General features: G+C 43.2%; 1 protein-coding gene across 1 annotated transcript in view; it reads right to left on the reverse strand.

Annotated features, from left to right (window-relative positions):
- Positions 1-25246, reverse strand: part of LOC129099762 (nuclear receptor coactivator 3-like) — a 57105-nt gene that overhangs the window by 16152 nt on the left and 15707 nt on the right. Inside the window, 3 exon segments of the mRNA XM_054609128.1 lie at positions 1529-1689; positions 3318-3425; positions 10316-10403. Coding sequence (XP_054465103.1) covers positions 1529-1689; positions 3318-3406 — 250 coding nt within the window. The 5' untranslated portion in view covers positions 3407-3425; positions 10316-10403.

Consider the following 25246-nt stretch of genomic DNA (forward strand, 5'->3'; position numbering starts at 1 on the left):
AGGAAGGACCGGAGCTGAACCAGAGGGATGTGGACGGAGGCGACGCTGACAGAACACGGCTGGCGTTTGGGTTTGTTGTATTAATGCAGGGCTCGGTCTGAGAACGAGGCGGGGGCTGCTCGGCTACAGGAATCATTCTATCTGATTAGCTCCCAAGGGGCACAGATACCCACACAAAAAAAAAAAAAAAAAAAGGCCATTGCTGCCAACATTCAGGCACCGTGAAGCTAAGTAGAGACGGACTGAAAGACAGAGGGAGAGGAAGGAGAATGAGACATAAACAGAGTGAACGTGAGACAGCATGTGAGAGAGGCTGCACTCCATCAGCTGTCTTAATATCTTAAGATGCTGGGAGCAAACCTGAAGATGCTGCAACTCATTGTACTGCAATACAGATGATAGAGGGGGAGCAGAAGAGAAGGTAGATGCGAGAGCAGAGTACATTAAATGAAAGTGGATTGATGGAGTAAAGAGTGAACATGAAGACTGGCAGAAAGAGCAACTGGAAGTGAAAAGATGGGGAAAGAGGAACAGGTAGAGAGCAAGAGACGAGTCTAAACGCCCGTGTCATTTCTGTCTTCACTTCCTGTAACTATGGCAACCTGTCAGCAGCCAGTCAGGGGCAGCTGTAGCCTCTTCCCCTTCCTGTCGAGGTGGCAGACGTTGACTGAGCCGAGCCGAGACACGAGAACAAAAAAATTCACCCCTGATCTCGTGAAATTCACCTTGAACGGGAAAAAAAAAACCAACTCGTACTGACACACATATCTGAATGTAAAAAAAGATGTCCATTCTGCTCTGACAGTGCATGTGGAAAGCGAAGATCTCAGCCTGAAGCTTTTTAAATCATCCGCTGTGGAAATGACCGCTGCATAATGGAGACGGAAGTGTGACAACGGCAGCTGTAACATAACTAATAATTTGGCAGTTCAGCAGAATGGATGGGCATGTGATTACCTGCAAACGTCCAATTAAACAGCCCCTGGCGAGGGCAGCGCACAGCTGTGCATGCCACACACACACACACACACACACACACACACACACACACACACACACACACACACACACACACACACACACACACACACACACACACACACACACACACACACACACACACACACACACACACACACACACACACACACACACACACACACACAAATGACAGGTTCACAAAGCATTGCCAATGTTTCCTCCCAAACATAAACAGTTGAGGCTGTGAAATTTGTGGGAGATGAATGACTGATTCGTCCTTGCACCTGGGCTCTGAGGAGGCACGTGTGTGAGTATGTGTGTGTGTGTGTGTGTGTGTGTGTGTGTGTGTGTGTGTGTGTGTGTGTGTGTGTGTGTGTGTGTGTGTGTGTGTGTGTGTGTGTCCAGCTGTCTCTTCTTCCTCGTCACCTTTCCCAATGTTTCCTACACACACTTTTCAACAGTCCATCTGACTTGTGGTGCGTTTGTCCGGCCCCAGCTCTCCAGTAGCGGACCAGTTTAGGTTTTTCAGACCTCTTTGTCCACTCACCCTGCTCTTTGATCTGGCGGATCTGCCGCACCGTCTCTTTGAGGATGGCACATTTGTCTGGTTTGACGTTGAAGCTGTCGATGTCGCTGAGGTTGGCGGAGATCAGCTCTGCTAGCTCCTCGATGTATTTGCTCTCCTGCTCCCGTCGCTTCCTCTCACACCTGCAGAGGGCAATGTGCAAAGATTAAAGATTGAGCTAATGCTACTCCACCTCTGTCAAAATTGTCGATGCTGTATATATATATATATATATATATATATTCATATACATGACAACGCAAAGTGGATGCATTTCACATCATTTAAGTATTCCAACTCATTGCTTTTTGGGCAGAGGGCCTTTTAAGAGTTTGTCCAGCAAAAACTAATCTAGTAGAGGTTTCTATAGTAGCTGGAGCACATTGACTGTAATATTGAGAGCTGCAGTCATTTATCTGGACATGATCAAACTGACAGTATTGATCGATTCCACTCTAAAGTCTGTTCGCTTAATATGAAGCTGCCGCCGGTTAGCTTAGCTCAGCATACAGACAGGAAACAAGGGCCAACAGATCACCTGGAGACAAGTTGTGGTTTTTTGCGGGAGTTACGTGCTGGTACTCTTTCTTGGCCGGTTGCCTAGCAACTAGAGTTCGGCTCGGACCGCATATTCATGTCCGAATCCAAGAGATAAGTAACCAATCACGACCCAAATCAAGTTTTTTTTAATTCAATGTTATAGAAAATGTATCACTTAATTTTGTCTACTGTACAATGTTTAGATTTATATGCTCTTTAAATCTATCTCGGTGGAGGTGGTGGGAGACAGGAGGGTGATGGCCAAGCTGTCATCCCTGATGAACAACACCTCCTCACCCCATGCAGGACACCCTGGCAGCTCTGTGCAGCTCCTTCAGCCACCGGCTGCTTCACCCCCGGTGTGTGAAGGAGAGGTACCGCAGGTCCTTCCTTCCTGCTGCTGTCAGGCTGCACAACCAACTCTGCTCCCAGCAGACCACATGACCACAGGACAATAATAACATAATAACATGACAATAGAAACCTGTGCAATACATTGCACATTGCACTGTGCAATAATGGTTAAAAAAGTTAAAAGTAGTTGAAATAGTTGTTGTTTTTTTTCTCTGTCTGTAAATATAGTATTTCAGTTATTGTTGTTTTTTCTACTGTTTTTTTATTGCTTATTTATAATACTTGTTTTACTTTATTTTTATTTTTTATTTTATTTATTTTTATCTTATTTTTTATATTTTATTTACTTGTCTTCTTCTGCTATGTCTCTTGTGTGCACTTTACTCTGCGCTGTTGTAAGTCTGCAAATTTCCCCGCTGCGGGACTAATAAAGGATTATCTTATCTTATCTTATCTTATCTTTTTGCGTAGTATGAGAGTTTTCTTGGCCTTTTTTATGTTTTATGTCTGTTTTACTTGAAGATCTGACTGTGATCAAAATGTGTCCTTAAATAAACTTGAGGTTTGGAGAGTCAGTTGGCGTAACTGTCATGTCCCTACCTTCTTAAAGAAAGAAGACTTTTAACTCAATGAGACTTAAACTGAGGGTTAAATCAAGTTAAAAAGAAAGGACATTTTTCAAATCATGAATTTCAAACCCTTGGTTTTCCACCAAACTACTTACAAAATCTTCTTGTATTTTAGCACACATATACAGTAGGTTGTTACTCATCACAGCACACAAAGGAGCCACATGGCCCGGCCTCAAGAAACCACTGACCCAGTAGCCCACTTTCCTGCGTTTCCCCCCTCTCTTGTGCAGAGCAGACACACTCACCCCAGACCAGGCGTGTCACAAGTGGAGAGCTTGCGTTTCCGGTTTTCTGAGCTCAGAGGCTCCATGGAGTTCTCCCCCAATCCGCTCATCGTGTACACATATCAGCACCTGGGAGGAAGGAGCACAAATGCACATACACAGGTATAAATAAGGCTTTAATGCAGGCAGAGGAGGGATTATATAGTCCCTTTTAGCCCTTTAGCTCTTATTATACGCGTAATTGTGAAGGAAGGAAGACATGAGAATCATCCTTTTGAACTCAGCAAAATATAACGATACAGAGGCAGCGTGTAAAGTGGATACAGTGCAAAACAGAACACAACAGAGTAAAATATGCTTATATCATGCAAATCGTATTCTGCTGGCAGAGACTGACGAACATAAACATGTCTCGTCTGCCTCCTCCTGCTCCTCAAAAAAAAAAAAAAAAAAAAAAGAGTAAGCATGTGAGGTTGTGTTTGTTTGTGTGTGTGGGCCTGTGCATGTACGAGTTCATCAGCTCATATGGTGCATCCACACACTCGCTCACACACAAACACACACACAGGATTAGCAGTGTCTCTGATGATAAGCCACGCTGCACAACTAACCCCGTTAGACAGCCGTCTGTCTCCCATAATGCATCACATTTCGTCTCCAGGAAGTGAGCTGATAAAGGTTGTGGGGAAGATAGGCAGATGGGACGAAAGGAGGCGAGGAGGGAGGAGGAGGAGGAGGAGGAGGACGAAGAGAAGGGAAGGAACGGAAGAAATAAGGGAGGGAGGGAGAAGCCGGCGCTGTGAAGTGAGCTCTGATTGGTCACTCTCTTTGCCACAGTGACAGCAGCTGACACTGGGGAAAGGTAGGAGGGAGGGAGGGAAAAGAGGATGGAGGAAGGGAGGGAAGAGAGGAAAGTAAATGAAGGGGAGGGAGAGAGAGAGAGAGAGAGCACAAATAGTGAGAGATAGAGGATATACAGCGTAAATGCAGAGGAAGAAAAAAAATAAAGAGGGGGGGAATCAGAGCGAAAAGAGGCGGAGGCAGAGAGGCTGAGAGAAAGAGAGATAAAGGCATGTCAAAGAAAGATGGGAGGGGGGGGGGGGGACAGGTGAGAGGGGGAGGAATAAGAGGAGGAGATGTAACATTCAGACTGTCTGGCGTGTGTTTTGAATGCATGTGTGTGATGCACAGAGTGGGCTGAGAGCTCCCAGTACCCCTCTTAACCTTCACAGCCAGAGCAGCTTTTTCACTCCATTGATTACATGGTTATCCTCTGACCAGAGCACGCCTCCCCCTGCATAGTAAATCAGGCCAACGGCAGGGGGAGAGTGATGCCGGCCTGTTATTTAATCACCGTGCGCCATCATCGCACGCTCCTTCTTGTGGGATCAGAGCCCGTTCACGAAAAAAAACGTCTGATTGCTTTCCGTTTCAATCTTCAGTTGTGCACTCTTGGCTCGCACAGAAGATCATATCCGGCTGGAACAAGCGGTGAACACACCTTCTTGTTGAGACTGAATCAATGTGAGGGCTTGCTTTCATGCATTACTTCAAGACCAGGTGAAACACGTGTGTATTCCCCCGCAAGACAACGACGGGGAATACTTCTGAAAGCGAGAGATGCTCAGAACACACGCCGATCCTCTTGCTCAATCCCTCCCGCTTTGAGTTTCTTTCAAATTTCTCTTTTAATCCCTCCCTTGAGTGCCACCCATCTGACTGTCTGTCTTGTTGCCATCGTCTGCGTCTCTTCTTGCCTATCCTCCCGTCTACCTGCCTCCCCTGTCTGCCGCTCGCCGTTAGACAAAACCCCCGCGCTTGCTGTTGTGTGATGAAACCGACCACGAGGAGACGAAGTAAAAAGCGGAGAGAGGGGGGGGACAAAGTCGGAAGCAAAATGTGTGAGTGAAACTCCGTCTTTGCTCCTCCGACAATTCAGCACGCCCGCCCGCCTGGCAGCCTATTGATGGAGTTCTCAAAGGGGGAGTTGCTCTAATTGCGGAGTGAATGAGGCGGCCCCGGAGAATGGTTGATTAGGAGGCTGCTGAATGCCCCAGGGAAATGGGTCACCTCCAGCCTGGCGCGGGCCGCCCGCTTTTCCAGTGCAGGGAGAAAGTCAATTACACGCCACAGGCAGTGTGGGGCCTGGTGGCAGAGAGGCGGCGAGGCTGCGGTGGGCACAATATAGCAGCAGGGGGCAGTGGGAATGAGAGACATAAAGAGAGAAACGGCAGCATGGAGGGCAGCGAGAGGGAGAGAGGAGGAGAGATGGGCATTAAGATGGCAATTTAAGGGAGAAAGAGTGAGGTGTAGAAGACGTGAGGAAATAGTAGAAAGTAGTTTCTCTGCACCTGGGTTTGAATTAGAGCATTATGAACAGTATGCACTCTGGAATTCTAAAAAAGCCTCGTTTGAGGTAGAAAAAGCTGCTGAAAAGATGTCAAATGAGGAAGAAAACTGGAGAAAAGTACACAAATGTTGACAATAATATTTCACGCAAATAGCTAACACCTTTATTCCTTCTATTTAAACATAAATAGATAAAAGGAATTTGGCCATTTATAGCAGATGGTCATGACACCATTCATGATCATTCAGCCGAGGCAGATAACAAATATATCACAGGCTCCTGATCAGCTGCATGTTCAATAAGTCTTTAGACTAAATCATATAGTAGACGATGACTCACAGGCATTAATCAGAGTCAAATGTAATAGTGGGAAGCTGTTAATCAGAGTGATTATTAAGGAGCAGCTGCTTGTTGTGTCTCGGCCGGAGAAACAAACAAAAAAAACAGGACAAAGATTTTTTTTTAGCTCCCAGCAGACTGAGCCGTCATGGGAGAGTCTTCTGCTGACATCTACAGGTGAGTGCACCCATGCAAGTAAAACAGCTTTGGATCCCTCACACCAAGCTTGACCCGGTTCTCAACCCTGAGCTTGACCTGAGCGATTTCAAGGGGGTCTTCATACTGACCCCCCGTATTTTCCGGGTCATTAGACCGGCGTGAAGGGAGGATCATTAGGGTCAACGGCTCTGTGGCATCACCCGGGGTGAAGCTAACCTCTTTGGGTCGGCTACAGGACAGCAGTCTGCCAGTGACCTGAAGCCCACTGCTCACCAGGAAGCGCCGGCTTTATGGCTTCACCAGAGGAGAAAGTTCAACCTCATAAACTAGAGAGCACGCAATCCAATCCCAGTTGAGCTCACGGGCTTCAGGACAAACACAGATCAGCCTTGATCAACACTTTGTTTCCTTGACGAGGGTGCTCGAACACTGAAGGACACATTTCTACAGCGCTTACTGTTGATATTCATGGTTCCCAGAGGATTTCTTCATGACCTTCCTCTATCCCCACTATCAGGCCACGGTTTCCTCTTGTATACAGGAAATATAAATGTTTATATAAAGCCCTTTCAGACATGGGAAACCTTACATTATTGGCTATCTATCTGTTAAAGTGACAGATTTTAGTTATTCTTTTTTTTTTAAGCAAATGTTCCTCATGGTTTCACCCAGAGGACGGAGCAGTATTGGCAATATTTGGCAAAACGTTAAGTTTTATTCTCATTTGTTCTTATATTTATGTGTAAAGCTAAAGATAGTATTATTTTCCATGCAGTCACTATGTTGTTTGATTTGTATAAATGAAATGCTTGTGACATTTTTAACCTCTAGTATTTTTCTTTTGTGCCATTCTTTTGTGTGGAAATATCACACATTTTTTTTATTATAGCAAAAGAAAATGAGGTTTGCAAAGAGATTTCGTTGTTTCTAACAATAACCATGAACAAATATGTAGAGTTGGTCGAATAAACATTCAATATTAACTATTCATTTCATGGATTTCATGATTCATTACATATCAATCAGATAACATTTGTTTTTCTATAATTTGAAAACGGAAATAGTTCCGTTTTTTAGTTTTTAGGAGGAGGGAGAAAGTTTTTGCAGAGAACCGTGAGTTTAGCCAACACAACTTTATATATTAGTAAAGGGTCTGGAGGCAAATTCAATATGAGTTTGTAATTGCTTCCTTTGCTGGGTCTGTTTCCTCCTGTCTGTCCTTCAAGGTTTAGGATTCTGTAGATGATACTGTGCGTTTTGTTTTGTTTCGTTAACATATGTGGTTTAAAATGGTGTACTTGGTTTGTTTTATGTGTTTTACATGTTTTAAATGTTTGTGTGTACGTTATCTGAAACTCGATATTGCTGCTGTCTTGGCCAGGGCTCTCTTGGAAAATAACCTTTGTAATCTCAGTGGGATTTACCAGGTTATATAATGGTTAAATAATAATAAAAAAAAATCTATAAGAACTGTACCTTATCACGCTGTAAACGTGTGTTTTATTGCATACTTGATAAAATACGAGATGCAATAAGATGAGCAGCGCTTCATAACACTGCTGAGTTAAAGTCATGGACTCCCGGGGAGCAGAATATAAATGGATGCACAGCATCTAAAATTCTGAAAGCGAAGAAAAAAGAAAAGGTTTTGGATGACAAAGTGGAGAGACGGCAGACTTCCCACGACAGAATGAGTCATAGCAGAAAAAAAAAGAAGCCCAACGCAACAAACAAGAGCACGTCGGAAAGAGTTACTGAGAGCAGATGACGAGTGCAGAGGAATAATTAACCCGAACAGACACATTGTAGACTCATCTTTAATCTGTGCTGTACTTAGACAGATGTGAACCTGTCTGTGTACCGATAAAGCTTTATCAGAAACATCCAAGAGCAGATTCAGTCAATGTTACAGCTTCATCCAGGGTTGAATTTAAACTTTCACGTTTTGTTGACACAGAAAGTCACAGGAAAATCTACTGAAAAGCTAAAAAAGCGTTAGTTCTCTTTGTAAAACAGCGTGGTTGTCTGTGTACGTTCATTCACTGTCTCTCAAACGCTGAGAAAGCAGAAGTGTGGCTCTGGCTGTCATGAAACTTCCTGTGTGATTGTTTGAAGAGCGTCTCCATTCTTTCATTTTTCGGAGGGGGAGGATGAGACCGTGAAGAAGACGGACGGGGTAAGGTTGCTGGTTGGGAGGAGTAGATAGGAAGGCAGAGGGAGGGAGAAAAGGAGGGAGGGAAGGTGACAGAGTTAGGGTAGCGAATGCAAATAGCCTTGCAGGTTCCTCCTCCGCCTACCTGCCTGCCAGCCAGCCGCTGTTTCATAATCTCTGTTGACAAAACAGAGGCACACGGTCCTGGTCTGGCCTCAGAAAACTCACACCAGTGACACGACAGGAGCGGCGTCACTTAGAGAACTCAATACATGGAGAGTCTTCACTGCTTTATGAAGGATAAAGAAGAAACGCCTGATCTCATTCTGTCGATTTAAGTTGTTAGAGTAGATTTGGGGAGTTTTGTTCTCTTCTGTAAATTCCCCGTTTCAGCGTTTTCTTCTAACGATATCGTCAATGGTCCGCAACATTCAAGATTCAACAGATCTTTATCGTCATCGTCTCTGAATGACTTTGCACTTCATTGAAGAAGCAACTGCAACGTGTTTGTCCAAGATAAACATAACAACAAGGAAAAGTGCCACATATACAAAATGTAAATCAGCATTATGACATTTAAAACTTCTATATAAAAGGTAATGATACTATTACTTAATGTTAATAAGGCCATCACTTTGAATTAATCCAACTTTGTTTCTGAATGACTTTTGTCATGGTGGTTGGTAGGGCTGCGTTATTCCAGTAGTGAAACCAGAGTTGACATATTATATATTGCTTCTTTTATCTTACAGCTATTGAGTATTTTTTAATCATAGAAGACTATGAATACCAGCAGATATTCACAACTTAGATACTGGAAACCGACAATTAAAAAGCAGTTGTGCCTAAAAAGTGACTCAAACAATTAAGTTGTTACAGATTCTGTTGATCAACTGATCAATTAATCAAATACGATGCTGTTAATGGTATTATTCCTGTTAGCATTTTTATGTCTTCTAATTATTGTGTTGAAGGTATTATTATTATTATTATTTGAATGTACATTTTTATCCATTAGATCATTTTAAAGCATTTTAATGAAATTAGGCAAATCATGTGCAATGGCACTTTTAATACATCACACTTTATTAAACATAATACTACTTGCACTTTACTGCCTTTGTACTTTTAGGTTTATATACACATTGTATCTGTTCTCATAGTGTGCAACATAGAAATGAATACAAAGAGACTGATTTGTGCCAATCAATCTAAAGGAAAGTTCAAATGATTCAACGGCACCATGGTTGCCAAATTCATCCAAAACTGAACAAAAACCCCAAAGTTAAAGGCTTCCTGCAAAGTGAGTAGTCGTCAGGTTCAGTTGCTTCTGATTTTTTTTGTTCTGTGATCAAGGAGTCACCTGCCCCTCCTCTTCCTCATCCTCTCTAGTTTTCTTCCCCTTCATGTCTAGTATCTCCTCTGCCTGGAACTGGACTTTCCCTCCCTTCCTTTCTGATCAACCTCACAATCCCTCCTGCTTTCTGCTGTCGCAGCGTGCCTGCAAAAGCATGTGTGTGAGACTGCACGTAAACGAAGGAGAAGAGTGTGGTTTGGTTAAGTCTGGGCACATTAATACACGTGTGTGTGCGTGTGCGTGTGTGTGTGTGTGTGTTGTTGTCACCTGCAGACAGGGGTAAAAGATTAATGCTCTCTCTCAGCCTCTGTGGCAGGTAGAGCACAAAGAATAATTTGATTTCTCCTCCTGTCTCCCCGCTGTCTTCCCACTCTTCATTTTCTCATCTGCCTGAAAATCATCCGCTCAACCCTCTTTTGTCTCCCTCTTTTTACCAACACCACCAGCACCACTCCAAAAACTACTCCATCTTCCAAAATCCGAAACCTCAAAACACAAAACCAACACCTCCATTTGCCTCAGAGAACACAAAGCGTTCTCCGCGTTCAGGTCTGGGGGATGTTGCAAGAGTGTGGCAACAACAAGAAACTGGCAAAAAAAAACTGCTCAACCTAAAACCCAGCAGGCCGTTACCATGCCAACCATATGGGATGTTAGCCCACCTTGTGACGGCGCCCGAGATGATGGACGATCAGATCCCCTCTCCCCTCTCTCTGGGGGTGTGGTCCTATGTGGGCTGGTCAATGGAGTCTGGAGAAAGAAGAAGAAGAAGAAGAAGAAAAAAAAGTTCAAGCTCAACAGTGCATGTTCATTAAAGGGATATTAATGAAAAACAAGCAGCATTATTAATCGGCGGCCTGGAGACACATGCACAGGAAGCTGCATTAACAGCTTAATGAGCAGAAGGAGCTGTGAAGGGGGCCGTGACTCCACTATGTGCTTTTGTCTTCATTACGGGTGCACGCGTACAGAGAAAACACTCCTGGTTCCTGTGCATTTGCATTTACACACAGACCGCTCCCACAGCCAGACCAACAGCACACACACATACACATGCACATACGCACGCACACACGAAAAGGGATGTTGAGACACAAGTTTTACAGGAAGCCAAACCGTCGAAACATGAAATTGACGACAGCATGCGATCCGGTCACTCTGACTGCAAAAGGTAAAAGGAAGTGCTTCTCCACTAAATGTGCACTCCTGATCAATACGACTGGATTTAAACGTCAGGCCTTTATTTGCAAATATCTCTCATGCTTTGTGGACTCCGTGCAAGATTACGAAAACAGCCTATTTGGCTAAATCACCGCTCTAATCCCAAAAGCACATAATAGGCTAATTTGTGTCCATTTAGATCCCGATAAGAAACAATGTGTGTGTGTGTGTGTGTGTGTGTGTGTGTGTGTGTGTGTGTGTGTGTGTGTGTGTGTGTGTGTGTGTGTGTGTGTGTGTGTGTGTGATTTATCCACACTGAGTTGTTGTAGTAGCTCAAGTGTTCTGTCTGAACAATCATGAGAGTGTATCCCGTGGGGGTAAAGAGTGCGTAACCATGGAGAACGCTGGGCGTTTCCATGACACCCTGTCATCAGTGAAGCTCGCCGCCAGGATGTCTCATGTTCATCTGTCACTGTGCCTCCGCGTGTGTGTGTGTGTGATAGCGATAATCTGTAGGATGCTTCCCTTTCGTTACCCGTATGTGTGAAAGCACACGTTTACAAACCAATATCTGGACACGCCCACAAGAGCGTGTGTGTGTGTTTGTGTGCGTTCGTGTGGATGTGTATCTGTGTGTTTGCATCGCTGACCTCATGCCCAGCGTGCCTATGTTGTGTATGTTTACATGTGTGTGTGTGTGTGTCTGTTAGTGTGGCATTCACCGTCAGCGACCTGACCGCTGGCTGCACCCATGATTGGGAGCAGATGGGGGCTGTCGCTGTGTGTGTGTGTGTGTGTGTGTGTGTGTGTGTGTGTGTGTGTGTGTGTGTGTGTGTGTGTGTGTGTGTGTGTGTGTGTGTGTGTGTGTGTGTGTGTGAGGAGGAGGGGTGGGTGCTCTAGTTTAAGTGATGTATGGACTCTCACACACCAACAAAGACCCTCCTTCAACCAATGTGTTTCCTATTAATGAAAGGGGAGAAAAATAGAGCCAGAGACTGGTCGCTTAAGTGGGAATAATTTATAGCTCAGCTGCGACAAAAAAGCAACCGACTCCATTTTTTTGGGGCAAAAGTTGAGAAAAAAAAAATACTTCTCCTCGCCGGAACAAGAGAGCCTTCGTTGCGTTCATTGCTACTCTTTGTGCTCACTGTGACACAGCCGTGAAAACCAGAGTGAATGAAGTAGCAGTTAACGGCATGTGACGTTGCTAATATCGCCGCAAAGCCTTGAAAATAAAAAGCTGTGTTAATGAGCTGGAGATGCAGAGTCTATAGAGAACTGTTACAGTCCTCTCTCCTCCTCTCAACACACGTCTGTCGTGCCCTTCAATTACTCCACGTCAGATAACTAAACAACCTTTTTACTGTATGAATGCTTGTGCGCTCGATACACTTGGACAACACAATAAACCTCTAACTCCGCGTCGGCTTCCTCTTGTTAAAGCAACACACTTTAAAAGGAGGCAATAAAGATGCAGCCGGAGTTCACGTTTTACTGTGGATGCTCATATGAGCGCCATTAACTTCATGAACTTGAACTGCTCAGTATATCATCAAGAGCAATATAAGTGAGCAGAGATCTCATCTCAATGACAATTCTGCATTTACAAAGATGTACGAGCACAAAAGACTGTCAGAGGAGCTGATTTAACTCAGTAGTCGGTTTGTTGTGACTTTTAAGAGATTTCTTCCTCTTTCCATGGTACGATATTGCAGATGATTAATCAATGTTTACTGACTTCTATGTCAGACCTCTGTTAAAGCTGATAATTGGCATTTAGCTTAATTTGTCAAAGCATCAGCCAAAACTAAATGCAAAATCATGCATTGTTGGCAAAATTGGGATGCTTTTTTTTGGTTGGATACTTTTTTAAAATTTATTTAATGGTTTATTTGGTAGGGACAGTGCACATTAATAAAACTTTTCTGTAAATCCGCCAGAGTTAGCCAAGAGGCTATTTTTCATCTGTAGTCCCTAGACAGATGTTACAAAGTCACCCAAAAAACAGAATGTAACAATAAAATGATAAAGCTATGCAATATTTAGCCTTTACAAAGCTTGCATAAACAAAAAAAAAAAAAAATCAAGATTACCAACCCTAGCTGTAAAGAGTGTGTGTTTTCTGTCTTAATGGACGGTGATCTACACTGGCCCGTCCTTCTCTGATGGCAAAGGTCCTCAACATATACAGTAGAGCTGTATGATAACAACAAGCTAAGGGATCATCAGCACTGTAATATCCTGAAAAACATATCATTTCCTGAATTATTTATTACTTATAATTTTACTCTGATGTATGTATAATGTTAAAATAATTGATCATCTTGCACCCTCTCCTCTTACTCTTAAGAAAAAAGAGATTTCTGGAAGTTTTTAATTGTTTAAAACCAGTCTTAAGCTTTGGCTTAAGTCAGCACAAAAGTGTCTATCAATGATTGCCTTGCACAGTGTTTATAGTTTTCATCATGCTGATTCTATTTATTATCTCACACTGATGGACTTTTATGTATTGTGTTGTTTTATGTTGAGTATTTATTATCATGGTGTTGCTTTTTGTCTACCTGTCCAGGGACAACAGATGCAAATTACTTTCTATCTCACTCTGGTGCTATTACTTTTAATTTTGCACTGCTAAAATAAACAATAAAATAAATGAATGATTACTGCTCCTTCATTGAGCTACTGTATTGTGTTGTGAAGTGTCTCTTTCACTTAATCTGAGTGCAGCTGTGTGCTGAACAGAAACAGAATACTTTCTCATCTTGTCTGTTAGTGATGAGTGTAAAGTTGCTCACAGCCAAGTAACAGCCCTGATAAGATAAAGATGATAAAACCACACACATGTCCTCATCTGTGATCTTTAGCTGAACCAGGAAGGAAACTGAGAGGCATGTGGAACAAGATAGATAACATTTATCTCTTCCATTTAAATCTGGAGGTTAATCAGTCAGCAGGTGAAGTTTTCAGGAGTCATTCAGGTATTGGACAAACTGACACAAAGACTTGATACCTGCGACAGAACTGGATCCTACCTGAACGCGGTCAGAATGAGGATAAAAGGTGCGTTCATACCAAACAAAAACCCCAAAGAATGACCCTGCATTAAAAAAATAAAAAGGAAGGGACTCCAAGTTCACGACCACAGGCTTATCAGAGGCAAAAACACTGCGCGGTGGTTTATAAATCTATGAGACAGGTTTTAAAAAACTCTGGTTAAATCAAGGGGAAACATTTTATCTTTCACTGCTGCGATCGTAAGATAAACAGTTGCCAGATGACCTTGTGTTGCAGCAAAAGTCGAGCAAAGGACCCATGAAGACCATTAACTTCTGAGCACATAACAGAACAGAAGAACCAATATTGGTGAAGGAAAAAAGATTGTGCAACCTTTATCGTAGGATGCTAAGCGAGGCTTTGTCGGCCTGCACACTGCTGCAACCAAAAACAAATACGGCACTTTGAATCCGGTATCCAATCCTATTATTCAAACCAAACCCTTTCGAATCCATTATCAAATCTGATTAAGTTTAGCTTGCAGCATTTGCAATTAACTAAAGTTGTAAATAACTGAAACTTAAAGTGAAGTAAGTGAGAAAAACTACAGAAATTCCAAACTACATGTGAGGTTGTATAGAAACACTGTCTCAATTACTGTTCTGGGTATATGCTCAGTTTGTGCATCCCGTTAAAAAATAGATATATCTTTTGTTTAAACCCCAAATATCTGCCTCAAAAAATCTAGTTTCAGTTGCTTGATCTTTGCTAATAACAGAGGAGATTCAGTTAGAGATTAGTTGGTGTCTGGATATTTTGCTAGACAGGACAAAAAAACAGCCATGAGCACGCAAAAATGAGTGTTATTTGCGTATACTTAAACACACCCTTTAAAAAACAGCATTCATGTCCAGCCAAAATGATCTGCGCCTTTAAGAGACATCTTCAGCCGACTGATAGGCAAATGAAATTCAGGCACATCCACTCGTTTCTTTGTGAGCTTTAATCTTCTCCCCGTCTTCACTCCCTCTTTCTTACTGTCTCGTTTTTTTATGGCAGGATTTTTCTCTCCATGTGTCCGTCTCCTCTAATGACTGTGAATAAGGGGAAATTGTGTGCGCTTGCCAGCATAGCACAGTGAACAACGCATAAAAAGTACATTGTGTGTAAGCGTGTGTACTCTGGGAAACTCTGCCTTAGTTTGGCTTCACCCAGACACCCCCCCCCCCATCACCACCAACAAATCCAGCACTGGAGCAAAATGGGAGCCAAGCCACATCTTGGCACCTCGCCTCCCCTTAAACAAATCAGGCCACAGAGGCTAATAAAAAAAACTCTGAGTCCAAAGCTCGTCTCCTCAGACGAGGGGGTACCGAAGAGGGGAGCCATTCTTCGCCATTCTTAGCTACCCGGCTCTGTCTGAAATGAAGTTGTACAAGATGGAGAGCTGCTTTTTCAGCTCGGACAAAAAGTGCCAGTCTCCATCATCATCATCATCATCCCAAACCTGCTTTTTTCTTTGCTGCTAAAGAGCACTTTACATTACATTACATTACATTACATTGCTGTTATATTGTTCTTAACTATAGCCTTGCTTAAAAAAAACACCCATAGAAAACAAATTGCTTCTTAGTTCAGTGACAAAGTGAGCGTGAACTTTCCATCTTTAGAGCAATTACCACTATCATAGCACACAGCCTGCTGCTTCAAACTTCACACTTCAGAGGGGGATAAGAGGGGCTGGAGGATGAAGAAAGGCTGAAGGAAAGCGTCTGGCTCAGGGGCAGAAATAGGCCAGTTGGGTCTAAGACTAAAACTCATCCAGCCGTCCAGGGTGTGTCTGCTGTAGGCTGCCATCAAACATGCATTTACATATTCAAAAAAGGAAACAGCCGTTTGCATGAGTCATCCTTTCCACAAAAAGGTAGAGGAAACCAAACTCGCCACCCGCTGCACAACGCTGCAGAATGAAAGTACACAACGATGAATCTGAAGTGCCAGTCTGAGAGAAGCTCAGACTGGCACTTCAGCTGAGAAAACTCTCAGAAAGGAGCAATCTTAAAAAATAAAATCTTTGTATTAGGTTGTTTTTTTTAATAATAATAGCTCAAGGCCACTTTGAAATTACTTTACGGTGCAACATCTGTTTTGAGTACGAGCTGACACTCAATGTAATAAAACGGGTAATTCTCTTCTCTTAGAATTCACAGAGTATGAAATACTGTAAGACAACGTGTGAAGATCAAAAAATGAGAGGGATCACTGCGCACACGCACCGCTAGTCCTCAACAGTTCTTTACTTATGTTTATTTTAGTTAGTTGAAAATAAAAAAACATGTGCTACCTGACTGGTGTCATCTGTGGCCTTGTGAGATTTTAAAGCTCAATTATTTCAGTTATTTGGTCCAATATCAGGCAAATAGATATGTTCAGGATTACAACGGAAACCTGCACACTGTGGTCGCAATGCTAATTCATTACATTTACTTAAAGTAGTGCAGTGTTGGAGTAATTGTGTGTCTGCCAGTCTGCGAGTCAACCACTTTCATCAAGACTGACCAATGACATGTTAGGTTAGAGTGATCTGTTTCAATCAGAAAAGTCAGCTTTTTTAAAACCAACATTGCTCAGTTTAAAATATTGTTTTGATAACAAAAGACCTCATCTCTTCTCAGATTTTGACATCAGATGATTTGCTACCACGACACCTCACAGTGATGTTGTTTTTTCAAACAGAGAGAGACTGAAGTCCCATATCAGAGCAGTTAAAAGGTAATGCTACCATTTTCATGGAACCTATCGGTTTCTTATTACAACTTGTCGGTGGCCGTTAAAATCATATATTTGGAAATAGTTGTAAACTGCAGGTAACGGTGGAAGCAATAACTACAATATTGTATGCTTCATTACCAGTTCCCTCACTGGTGAGAACTGACCTAAATATGATCTACCCTGACTACAAACTTATAAAAATAGAATATAATGATTGGAAAAACAGCTTCTCTTTTTACCTTTGATTAGTGGCCATGGTGCCCGTACCATAATTTATTCTGAGGTGTCCTGAAATAGAAGATATAGAAATAGGACTTGCATGAGGAAACACCACTTCGTTTCACATCGTGGTATTCTTCAGCTCCACTTTGTCCATTACTTTCTTGTATTGGGGACACTCTGTGGGGTGTTAATGCTAATATGTACTGATGTGTGACATATGAAAAAAAGAAAATACCAACATAAAGAGTCCAAAAGCCAACAAAACAGCTGGTGTGTTGAAACCATTCAGTGACCCCTTGCACCCTGAATGGAAGCATTTGCATTTGATACGTTACGCCATTCACTACGCCAGGTTTTCCCTATCAGTTACATAATATATGATAAATAAATGGCTTATATTTCTTAGTCAAAACTTCATGAACCAGCAATAAAAATGCAGAGTTTAACAAGGTTAACGTGACACTGTAAATTAGTGTTTAGACAGCCAGGTATTGTGTCATCATGCAACAGATGAGAGTCTCAGTGTTACCTTCATGAACTGTCTGCTTTAAAGAGAGCTGCAGTTTATCACAGAAAACGAGGTATGACCAGAAGTCATAAAACTGTAATCGCGCATTCCAGTCAAACCCTGACAAAGAATAAAAGCGCATGTCATCAACAACCGCTCGTACGACTTCATGTGAACCCGCCCACGTGCCGACCACGTGAGTAGTGACGGGCTGGACGCTTACTTGTATGTGAAGTGATGACAGAAATGTTGCTGAGCAAACAAACAGCCCGGATAAGATAAGGACAGTAAACCAGACATGTCGGGCTCCTCCAGCTGAACTCGGAAGAAAACAAGTGTGGAGTCATTTTGTGTGCGACTCAAGGTGTGAAGAAATCTCAGGGTCAGAAACATGTGCAACACGTATCGAACTCGCAGTCTAACACGGCAGCTTAGCCAAGCAGAGAACTGGGTTGAATAAAAAAACGCCTCACTGGGAGCCATCACGCAGGAGCTGTACATTATCATAACATAGGGGAACATTTCCGTGAGGTAATTAACTGCGAACCGAGAGGCAAGGCTGTCATATCTACGAGCGATGAATGACTGGAGCTTTGGTAAATGCTTAAAACATTCTTGTCATCACAAAGAGTAAATTACCTCGTTACAGGCCACATGGGGTTGAGAAAGAAATGCAGCGAGATTGCAAGAAAACAGTTGTCACCTGCTTTTAGTTACTGTTTGAGAAATGATTTCAACAATGAAAGGCACAATGAGGCCATACAGGCTGAGGAGGAGGAGGAGGACTGTTCGGGCCTAATTAGTGTAACAGGTCAATCAATAAGACACGCCCCTCCATCTCTAACCCTGCCTCTGATTGACATTCTGCTGCCATGGCAACAAATAGGCAAAAACACTGATATACCTGGATGACAACCTCCAGACTATACAATAACAACAGATACGGGAATTACTATAAATGTAGTAACTGTGTAGTTTAGCAGGCTTTTTTTCAAAATGCAAGCAGTCAACATGAGAAAAATCTGAAGATTAATGGCAGAATATAAAGTCCTGCTCCACTCAAAAGTGCATTTAGCTTATTGTTACTTCACTTGGAAGTTTGACCTTCAGAGCGATGCATGAGCGGAGTTTATTTTGTGGGACGTTTCTCATGTGCTCAAAGAAGAGTCTGGATTTTTCCATGAGACAGAAGCAGTAGATGCACTTTAAAAACATGTCTGGAGAGGATGTTTAGAGAAAAGGTTGCTTTCTTTAGGGAAATTCAACAAACTGCACTATTTGCACTTGTTTATTTGTTTTGAATGTTTTTGCATATTTGTGTGGAGCACTTTGAACTGCTTTTTATGCATGAAGGATGCAAACACCAATAAAAATAGATTTTAGCATACACATTTGTACAGCAATAAGTGATTGTTGGAAAAAACAAAGAGCATTTCAGCTCTTACAAAAAGTGTAAACAGCAATAGCGGTGAGTTTTCTCTGCATTGCATTATGGGCGACCGAAGCTGCTGCTGAAGATATTTAATCCTTAAAGCTTCATACTCAATACTCAATACTTCTTGTATGACTCACCGAGACAGAAGACACATAATGGGTCTCATTAAGTCTTTGCTCTTTCATTCTGTGAGACTGACAACCAGGTGATGGACATTTAAATAATCCAAATATTGAATCCAATAAATACTTACAGTAACTTTAAAACCCATCCAGTCACAAATCTGCAAGACATTTAAAAAACTATCAAACACATAGTTGTATCAATTGTGCAGCCAAGAATACAGTTATCCCTTTTTTTATTATCATTATCATAACTGTTTTTTCTTACTTTTGATACCCGCATCCACTCATCGCCAGAATAAACTATGACAACATCAGAAAACTGTTCTATGATTATTTGGGCATGGTTATGTATGCAGAGGTGTACTCACTCAAGTACAATTTTGAGGTATTTTACCCATTTAATGCTTTCTATACTTGTGCTCCAATATATTTACAAGGTAAATATTGTATTGTTTTATTCAATTATTTTATAGCTACTGTAAAACAGTACAATTGTGTTCATCCTTTATATTATCAGTAATAATAATCCAGAATATAACTCTCAACAGGGGCAATTATTCTGCAGAGTGAGTGCTTTTTCTTTAAAGTAGACAGTTGATGGGTGACAGTGTTGTTAGATTGAATGGTTTATTGTAAAAAAAAAACTGAAAAGAGGAGGGAATAGTTGGTGTTAAAGAACTGTATGTCAATGTAAAGGTGTTTTTCTCCCAAAAATAATTGCATGCAGATAAAACTCAAGCTCCTCACTGCTCGAGCTGCCAGGAGAAGGAGCACTTCATTTTGCTGATGCACGAGTGTGATGACGAGTGAGTGTGTTAAGAGTGTGTGAGACTTTCTTCAATGGAAATGGGACATAATTAGCTCACAATAACCTATCAGTGAGGTCTTAGCGAGAGAACACCATCTTCTCCGCCACCTCTACTTTCCTCGTCGCCTCCTTCCTCGCGCTTTCGTTCTCCGCGGTGACAGTGAGGGAGCAGATTCGCCACTTAAACCCCCCTCTCCCCCTCCTTCCTCTATTTATTTGCTCAGAGTCCAAGAAACTGCACAGCACAGGGAAAAAATGATGGAGGGGAGGGAGGGGTTGTGAAGGAAGAAGAGAGAAAAAGAGAAGGAGGGAGGTAGATGCACAAACATACACTGCAGATTCAGCTGCACACACACACACACACACACACACACACACACACACACACGTGGACGGGACACGCACGCACACACGCCAACACGCACGCACGCACGCTCCTGGTGGAGCATCTAAATCAAATTAGCTGCCTGCCTGACATCCATCACTCCCACAGACACGAGCACATGCCGGAGAGGCAGGGAGGCTGCATGGCAACATGCATAACCACCCACAAACAAACACGGTCACAGAGCAGCCGACACACCTTGAAAACCAGAACGACAGCGCGCGGGAGAAAGCAATCCCTCCCTGCACACAATATTCCCCAATCAGAAAAATCAACTTGCATTCACTTGCACGCACATCACTGTCGGCACACATCAAGCGTACGTTTTGGGGATTCTCTCATTGGCCTCTGCAAACTTGCATTATCAGAGAAAATCAACAATTCAATGGAAACACAATGGAGGGGGAAAAAAAACTAACCAAGATTGCTTTAAATAATTAAAGCGGAAGGAGCTAAGCAGAGTGACATCTTGAGGAATCTGTTTTTTTTCCCTGTCGGTATCAATCCTCTTTGCCATTAGAGGGGGATGGGGCCCTTATCTAGCCGTGTGTTTGTTTTTGTGTGTAGACCCAAGTGTTTGTTGGGGTGCCTCTTATCTTGAAGATGGTGCGGGTTGCTCCTTAACTAATGGGATGCATTGTGTGTCTTTGTGTGTGTGTGTGTATGTGTGTGTTTTATCTAATGGGCTGTCTTGAGTGACGTAATTGGCTGGCGAGCTGTAGGGGGAGAAAAAGGAGCCGGTTTGGAGAGGCAGGACAATCTTGATGTGCTCTCTATACATTATGGCACCATATGGTTCCCACTGTGCAGCAGAAGCAGGCAGAGTCCCACAGCGCAGCCCTCATCCATCTATGGAGCCGGTCTCTCAGCTCCCACAGTCCTCCCTCCCCTCTCCGTCTTGTTAACTCAATAACATCCACAGCCTCCTCTCTTAAGTCACTGGGTTTTTTTTGTGTGTTTTTTTTTTTTTTTTTCACTGGCAGAGAAAGCAGAAAAAAAAAAAAAAAAGCCCCTTCTTTCTCCTCCCGCTTCCTCTCATCGCAGACGACCAGCTCTAGCTCTCGTCTCCTCCACACCTTTTCCCCGCTGGATGCTGATCACTCACTCATCGTAGAGCTTAATCCGAACCAAAAAGGATTATTTCAATCGCATTAGATTCTGAAAACTGACGGCCCTCTCTGTATGTGCCATCTCGTTAATGACAGGCATCGAGGGCTATGTTTACACATGCACATGTGCAGCACAAGAGGGGGAAGACAAATATAACTTCTACATCCTAACTAGATTACAGTGACGTACAGACCAAGTTGTTTTTGCTGCAATCCTGACCTGAGTCTTAATCTATTTGCATCTGCTGATACCAAGTGTGATACAATACCTTTTTTCTATAAAAAAGTAAGTCATAGACTACTAAAATTCACATACCTGATTCTACACAAGCTACTAATCAAAGTCCTGGTTCAAAAATGTTATGTTGAGGAGTTAAAACTACCGAAAAATAAAGCAACTCCTGAACCACTGAGAGAAGATGAATCACTCTGTTGGAGTTGTTGGGACAAGTCCAGTCGTAGCTGTACAAAAGTAGCAGGCCAAATCAGGTGTCACTTAATGGCCCATTAACACCAAGCAACGCAGAAAAAATAATGTATTTTGTTCCTTCATGGCTGGGTTGTACAGCTCTGGGTCGTCCGTTATGTTGTTGGCCATCTTTAACTTTTCTCAGCAGGCCGGTTGATCTTCTTTTCACACATCAAATTGAATGTGAGGACTGGTGTTTTTGCTGCAATGCATGATTCAGTACGAATACAGCTGTGTTCACACTACAAAAGGACAAGATCAATCAATTATGATTGGTATATGAAAAAACTATGATTGGTTGACACTTTGCCGCATTATTGGCACCACCAGCTCAACTTTACTTTGTTGAGCGTCAAACCTTTAACACCGCTAATTTACGGGCCTCAGTTTTTATCTTCATGTTAAATGCTTCCATTGAAAACGACCTGTAGTCTGTTGCAGTGTTGCTCAAAGCATTAAAACGGAGCTTCTTTTTGCACTAATGATGTTAAGCTGAGTAAAAAAACACTGGCTGTAAAGAACATGGGAACCAGACAACAACCAAATATAATTTTGGGCTGCCGTCAAGTTACTTCCAGAAATAAAAATAAAAAAATCAATTAGCGACAGCTGCCGTGACCTGCCACCGGTAACGCTTGTCATTTGGATCTTGATTGTGAAAGTCAGCTGCTACTTCCCTCGATGTTCTGCACACTGAGCTTTGCTAACAAGAAAGAGAGAGGCTGACAGATTTGTTAGCGTTGTGAGTCATCGAATCCATGCATTATTGCAAACCTTACTGTGCATTTACACAATCTGATTAAAACGCAGCAGAGTTCAGGTATCAGATTTTGATCACTTCAGTTTAGCTCACACCGATCCGTTAAAGCCGGGGTGGGTATGATACCGATTCTTCCACTTGAGACATCTCCACGAGATGATCTAATTGTGAACAGCAGGAACAATTACAGTAGACGGTGCTCCAACACGGTGTGAATTTAAGAAAAATTGCTAATGGGCGAACGCATGCAGCTTGCAAGCCTGCGTGCCTACGTGCATGCACGCAGCATCAAAGCAGCAAGCGAGAGGGCTGCTCTTTTTAGTTGGCTCATGAAATCATTTAATATTGGCCGCGCACACACACACACACACACACACACACACACACACAACACACACCCCCAGCCGTCTGATGTGTAATGAGAGAAACCATTAGCAGTAAAAATGGGCTCTCCCCGCCCTGCCGCTCAGCAGATCTTAGTCAGAGCCACAGTTACAAGTCTATTTATACATTCACTCCTCTTTAGATTTTCTTCCTCTCTAACAGGGAGCAGTTTGTGCAGCTCCCAGTCAGGAAGTCTGCATTCCTCCTGCCCTTCTCTCGCTGTGTCTTCTCCTTCCACTGCTCCTCTCCCTCTCCCTCTGTCTCCACTCCCACCCCCACCCACCACCCCCTCACCGGCTTTCTCCTCCCTCTCTATACACCCTTCCCCCAGCTCTTTCCTGCTCTGTGCCTCCCTCTCTGCCTGCCTGCCTCCCTCCCTCCCTCCCTCCGTCTCATCAGGCTATACATGCAGCAAGGCACAAATTCATCGGGGGGGGGAAAGAGAGACAGCGAAGGAGAGCTGGAGATAGAATTGGTGGTGGTGGGGGGTTTGAAACGGAGAAATGGTTTGAGAGCAAAACAAGAGCGAAATGACAGACAGGGGAATGTAGGGGGTGAGATGGAGAGAATGAAACAGAGGGAAAAGAGAGAGAGAGAGGGGGGGGACGGGTGGGTCGGTGGGAGAGCGGCGAGGAGGTGGGGGGAGAAGCTCGCTCTCGCTACAGCGATGGGCGTTCCTCTCCCGGTTCCTGCTAGGTCAAAAGTTTACCGTGGTTTTAATTTCACCTTTCCACAGCCAATCAGAACGCGTCCCCGGCTGCTGGGGGAACTTTGACCCACTCGGAGAATCTGACTGTAAAGATCTGAAGCTCGCCTTCTTCCACAACTCTCGTGTTTTTTTCCCTCTTTCTTCTTGTTTTTTTTTTCCCCCCACCTTTTTTAAAGCTGCATATTTATTCGTCCTTCATCACAGAGGACAAAAAAAAACAAAAAAAAAAAAACCTGGTTGTTGCTCATCTTAAGGGGATAGTGAGAAGGGGGGGATGAGAAAAAAGGCTTTATTGTTTTAGTTTTTCTTTGCTATTCAGTACTTTTCCTCTGCTTTCCAAAACAGATGCCACCAAGACGGCGCATGGGTTAAAAAACCACAAGATCAACAGCCTCGTCCTCGAGGATGAACGGTGGACATCAAAGCACCGACACACACACACACACACACACACACACACACACACACACACAAGTCCACACTCCACGTTTACGTCACTAGATCAAACATGCACATAAATACTCACTAGATCAAACACACACACACACACACACACACACACACACACACACACACACACACACACACACACACACACACACACACACACACACAGAGTGCAGGGACATGCCACGCAGGGCTGATTGGTGGGTGTATAAGCACCCCTGTGTGTGTGTGTGTGTGTGTGTGTGTGTGTGTGTGTTTGTGTGTGCAGGCATGTGAGCGTGGAGAGAGTGTTAGTGTGAGTCTATGAAGGGGGAGGAGGCTGCAGTTAGATCATAGCATCAGAGAGGGGAGGGGCTGCTCTGCAAATAGAGCGAGCAGAGCCGGCATGGCTGGCGACGGTAAGTAGAATGGCTTCAAGCCTCTTGTAAGGAGACTGGCCCTGGCCCTGTGTGTGTGTGTGTGTGTGTGTGTGTGTGTGTGTGTGTGTGTGTGTGTGTGTGTGTGTGTGTGTGTGTGTGTGTGTGTGTGTGTGTTTCTCCAGCCTCTTCATCACTGTCTGTGTGCATGTGCGTGTTTGATTAATTAACAGCTACGGTCACTGAAGAAGCTCCCTGTTGTTCTTTTTCTCCCGACATCAACCATACAATTGCCCCCTCCTCCTCCTCCTCTTCTTCTTCATCTTCCTCCTCCTCCTCCTCCATCCACCTGACTGCGATAATAAGGCACACACACACACACACACACACACACACACACACACACACACACACACAATAACACGCATCCTCATGAGAGCAGCAGGCTGTGAATATCACAAGATGAAGTGTGGAACGAGCAGACTCAAGAGACGTCACGAGATGTACGGCCGCCTTCCACCTGTAGCTGACTTTCTCTTCACGGACGTCGCGTCTCCCTCCAGCTCTCCACCCGGAAAATAAAACATGTCCGTTACAATCAGCTGCACTTTAAAGGACAAGTCTAGTGATATTCTATATTTTTTCTCACTGTCAACAAATCCCTTTATAACCAACAACAAATATATACCAATATCAGGTTTTGTCTTGTGATATGTCTGTGCTATAGAGCTCAATTATTGTCAAAAAAATATTAAAAATACTCCAATGAGGCAAACTGTTCCACTGAGTGACATCATCCTTCGTTACCCTGAACATGGGCACTTGAGTTTATTTTCAGTCAGTCAATCCCACACGCTACGACCAGCTGCTGTAAACACACAGTAGAGAACCACATCCGCAGCTGAAAATAGTCCCCAACAAAAACACTATTTACTCTCGAATGAGCATT

The sequence above is a fragment of the Anoplopoma fimbria genome, chromosome 12 (genome assembly GCF_027596085.1).
Source record: "Anoplopoma fimbria isolate UVic2021 breed Golden Eagle Sablefish chromosome 12, Afim_UVic_2022, whole genome shotgun sequence".
Taxonomy (NCBI): domain Eukaryota; kingdom Metazoa; phylum Chordata; class Actinopteri; order Perciformes; family Anoplopomatidae; genus Anoplopoma; species Anoplopoma fimbria.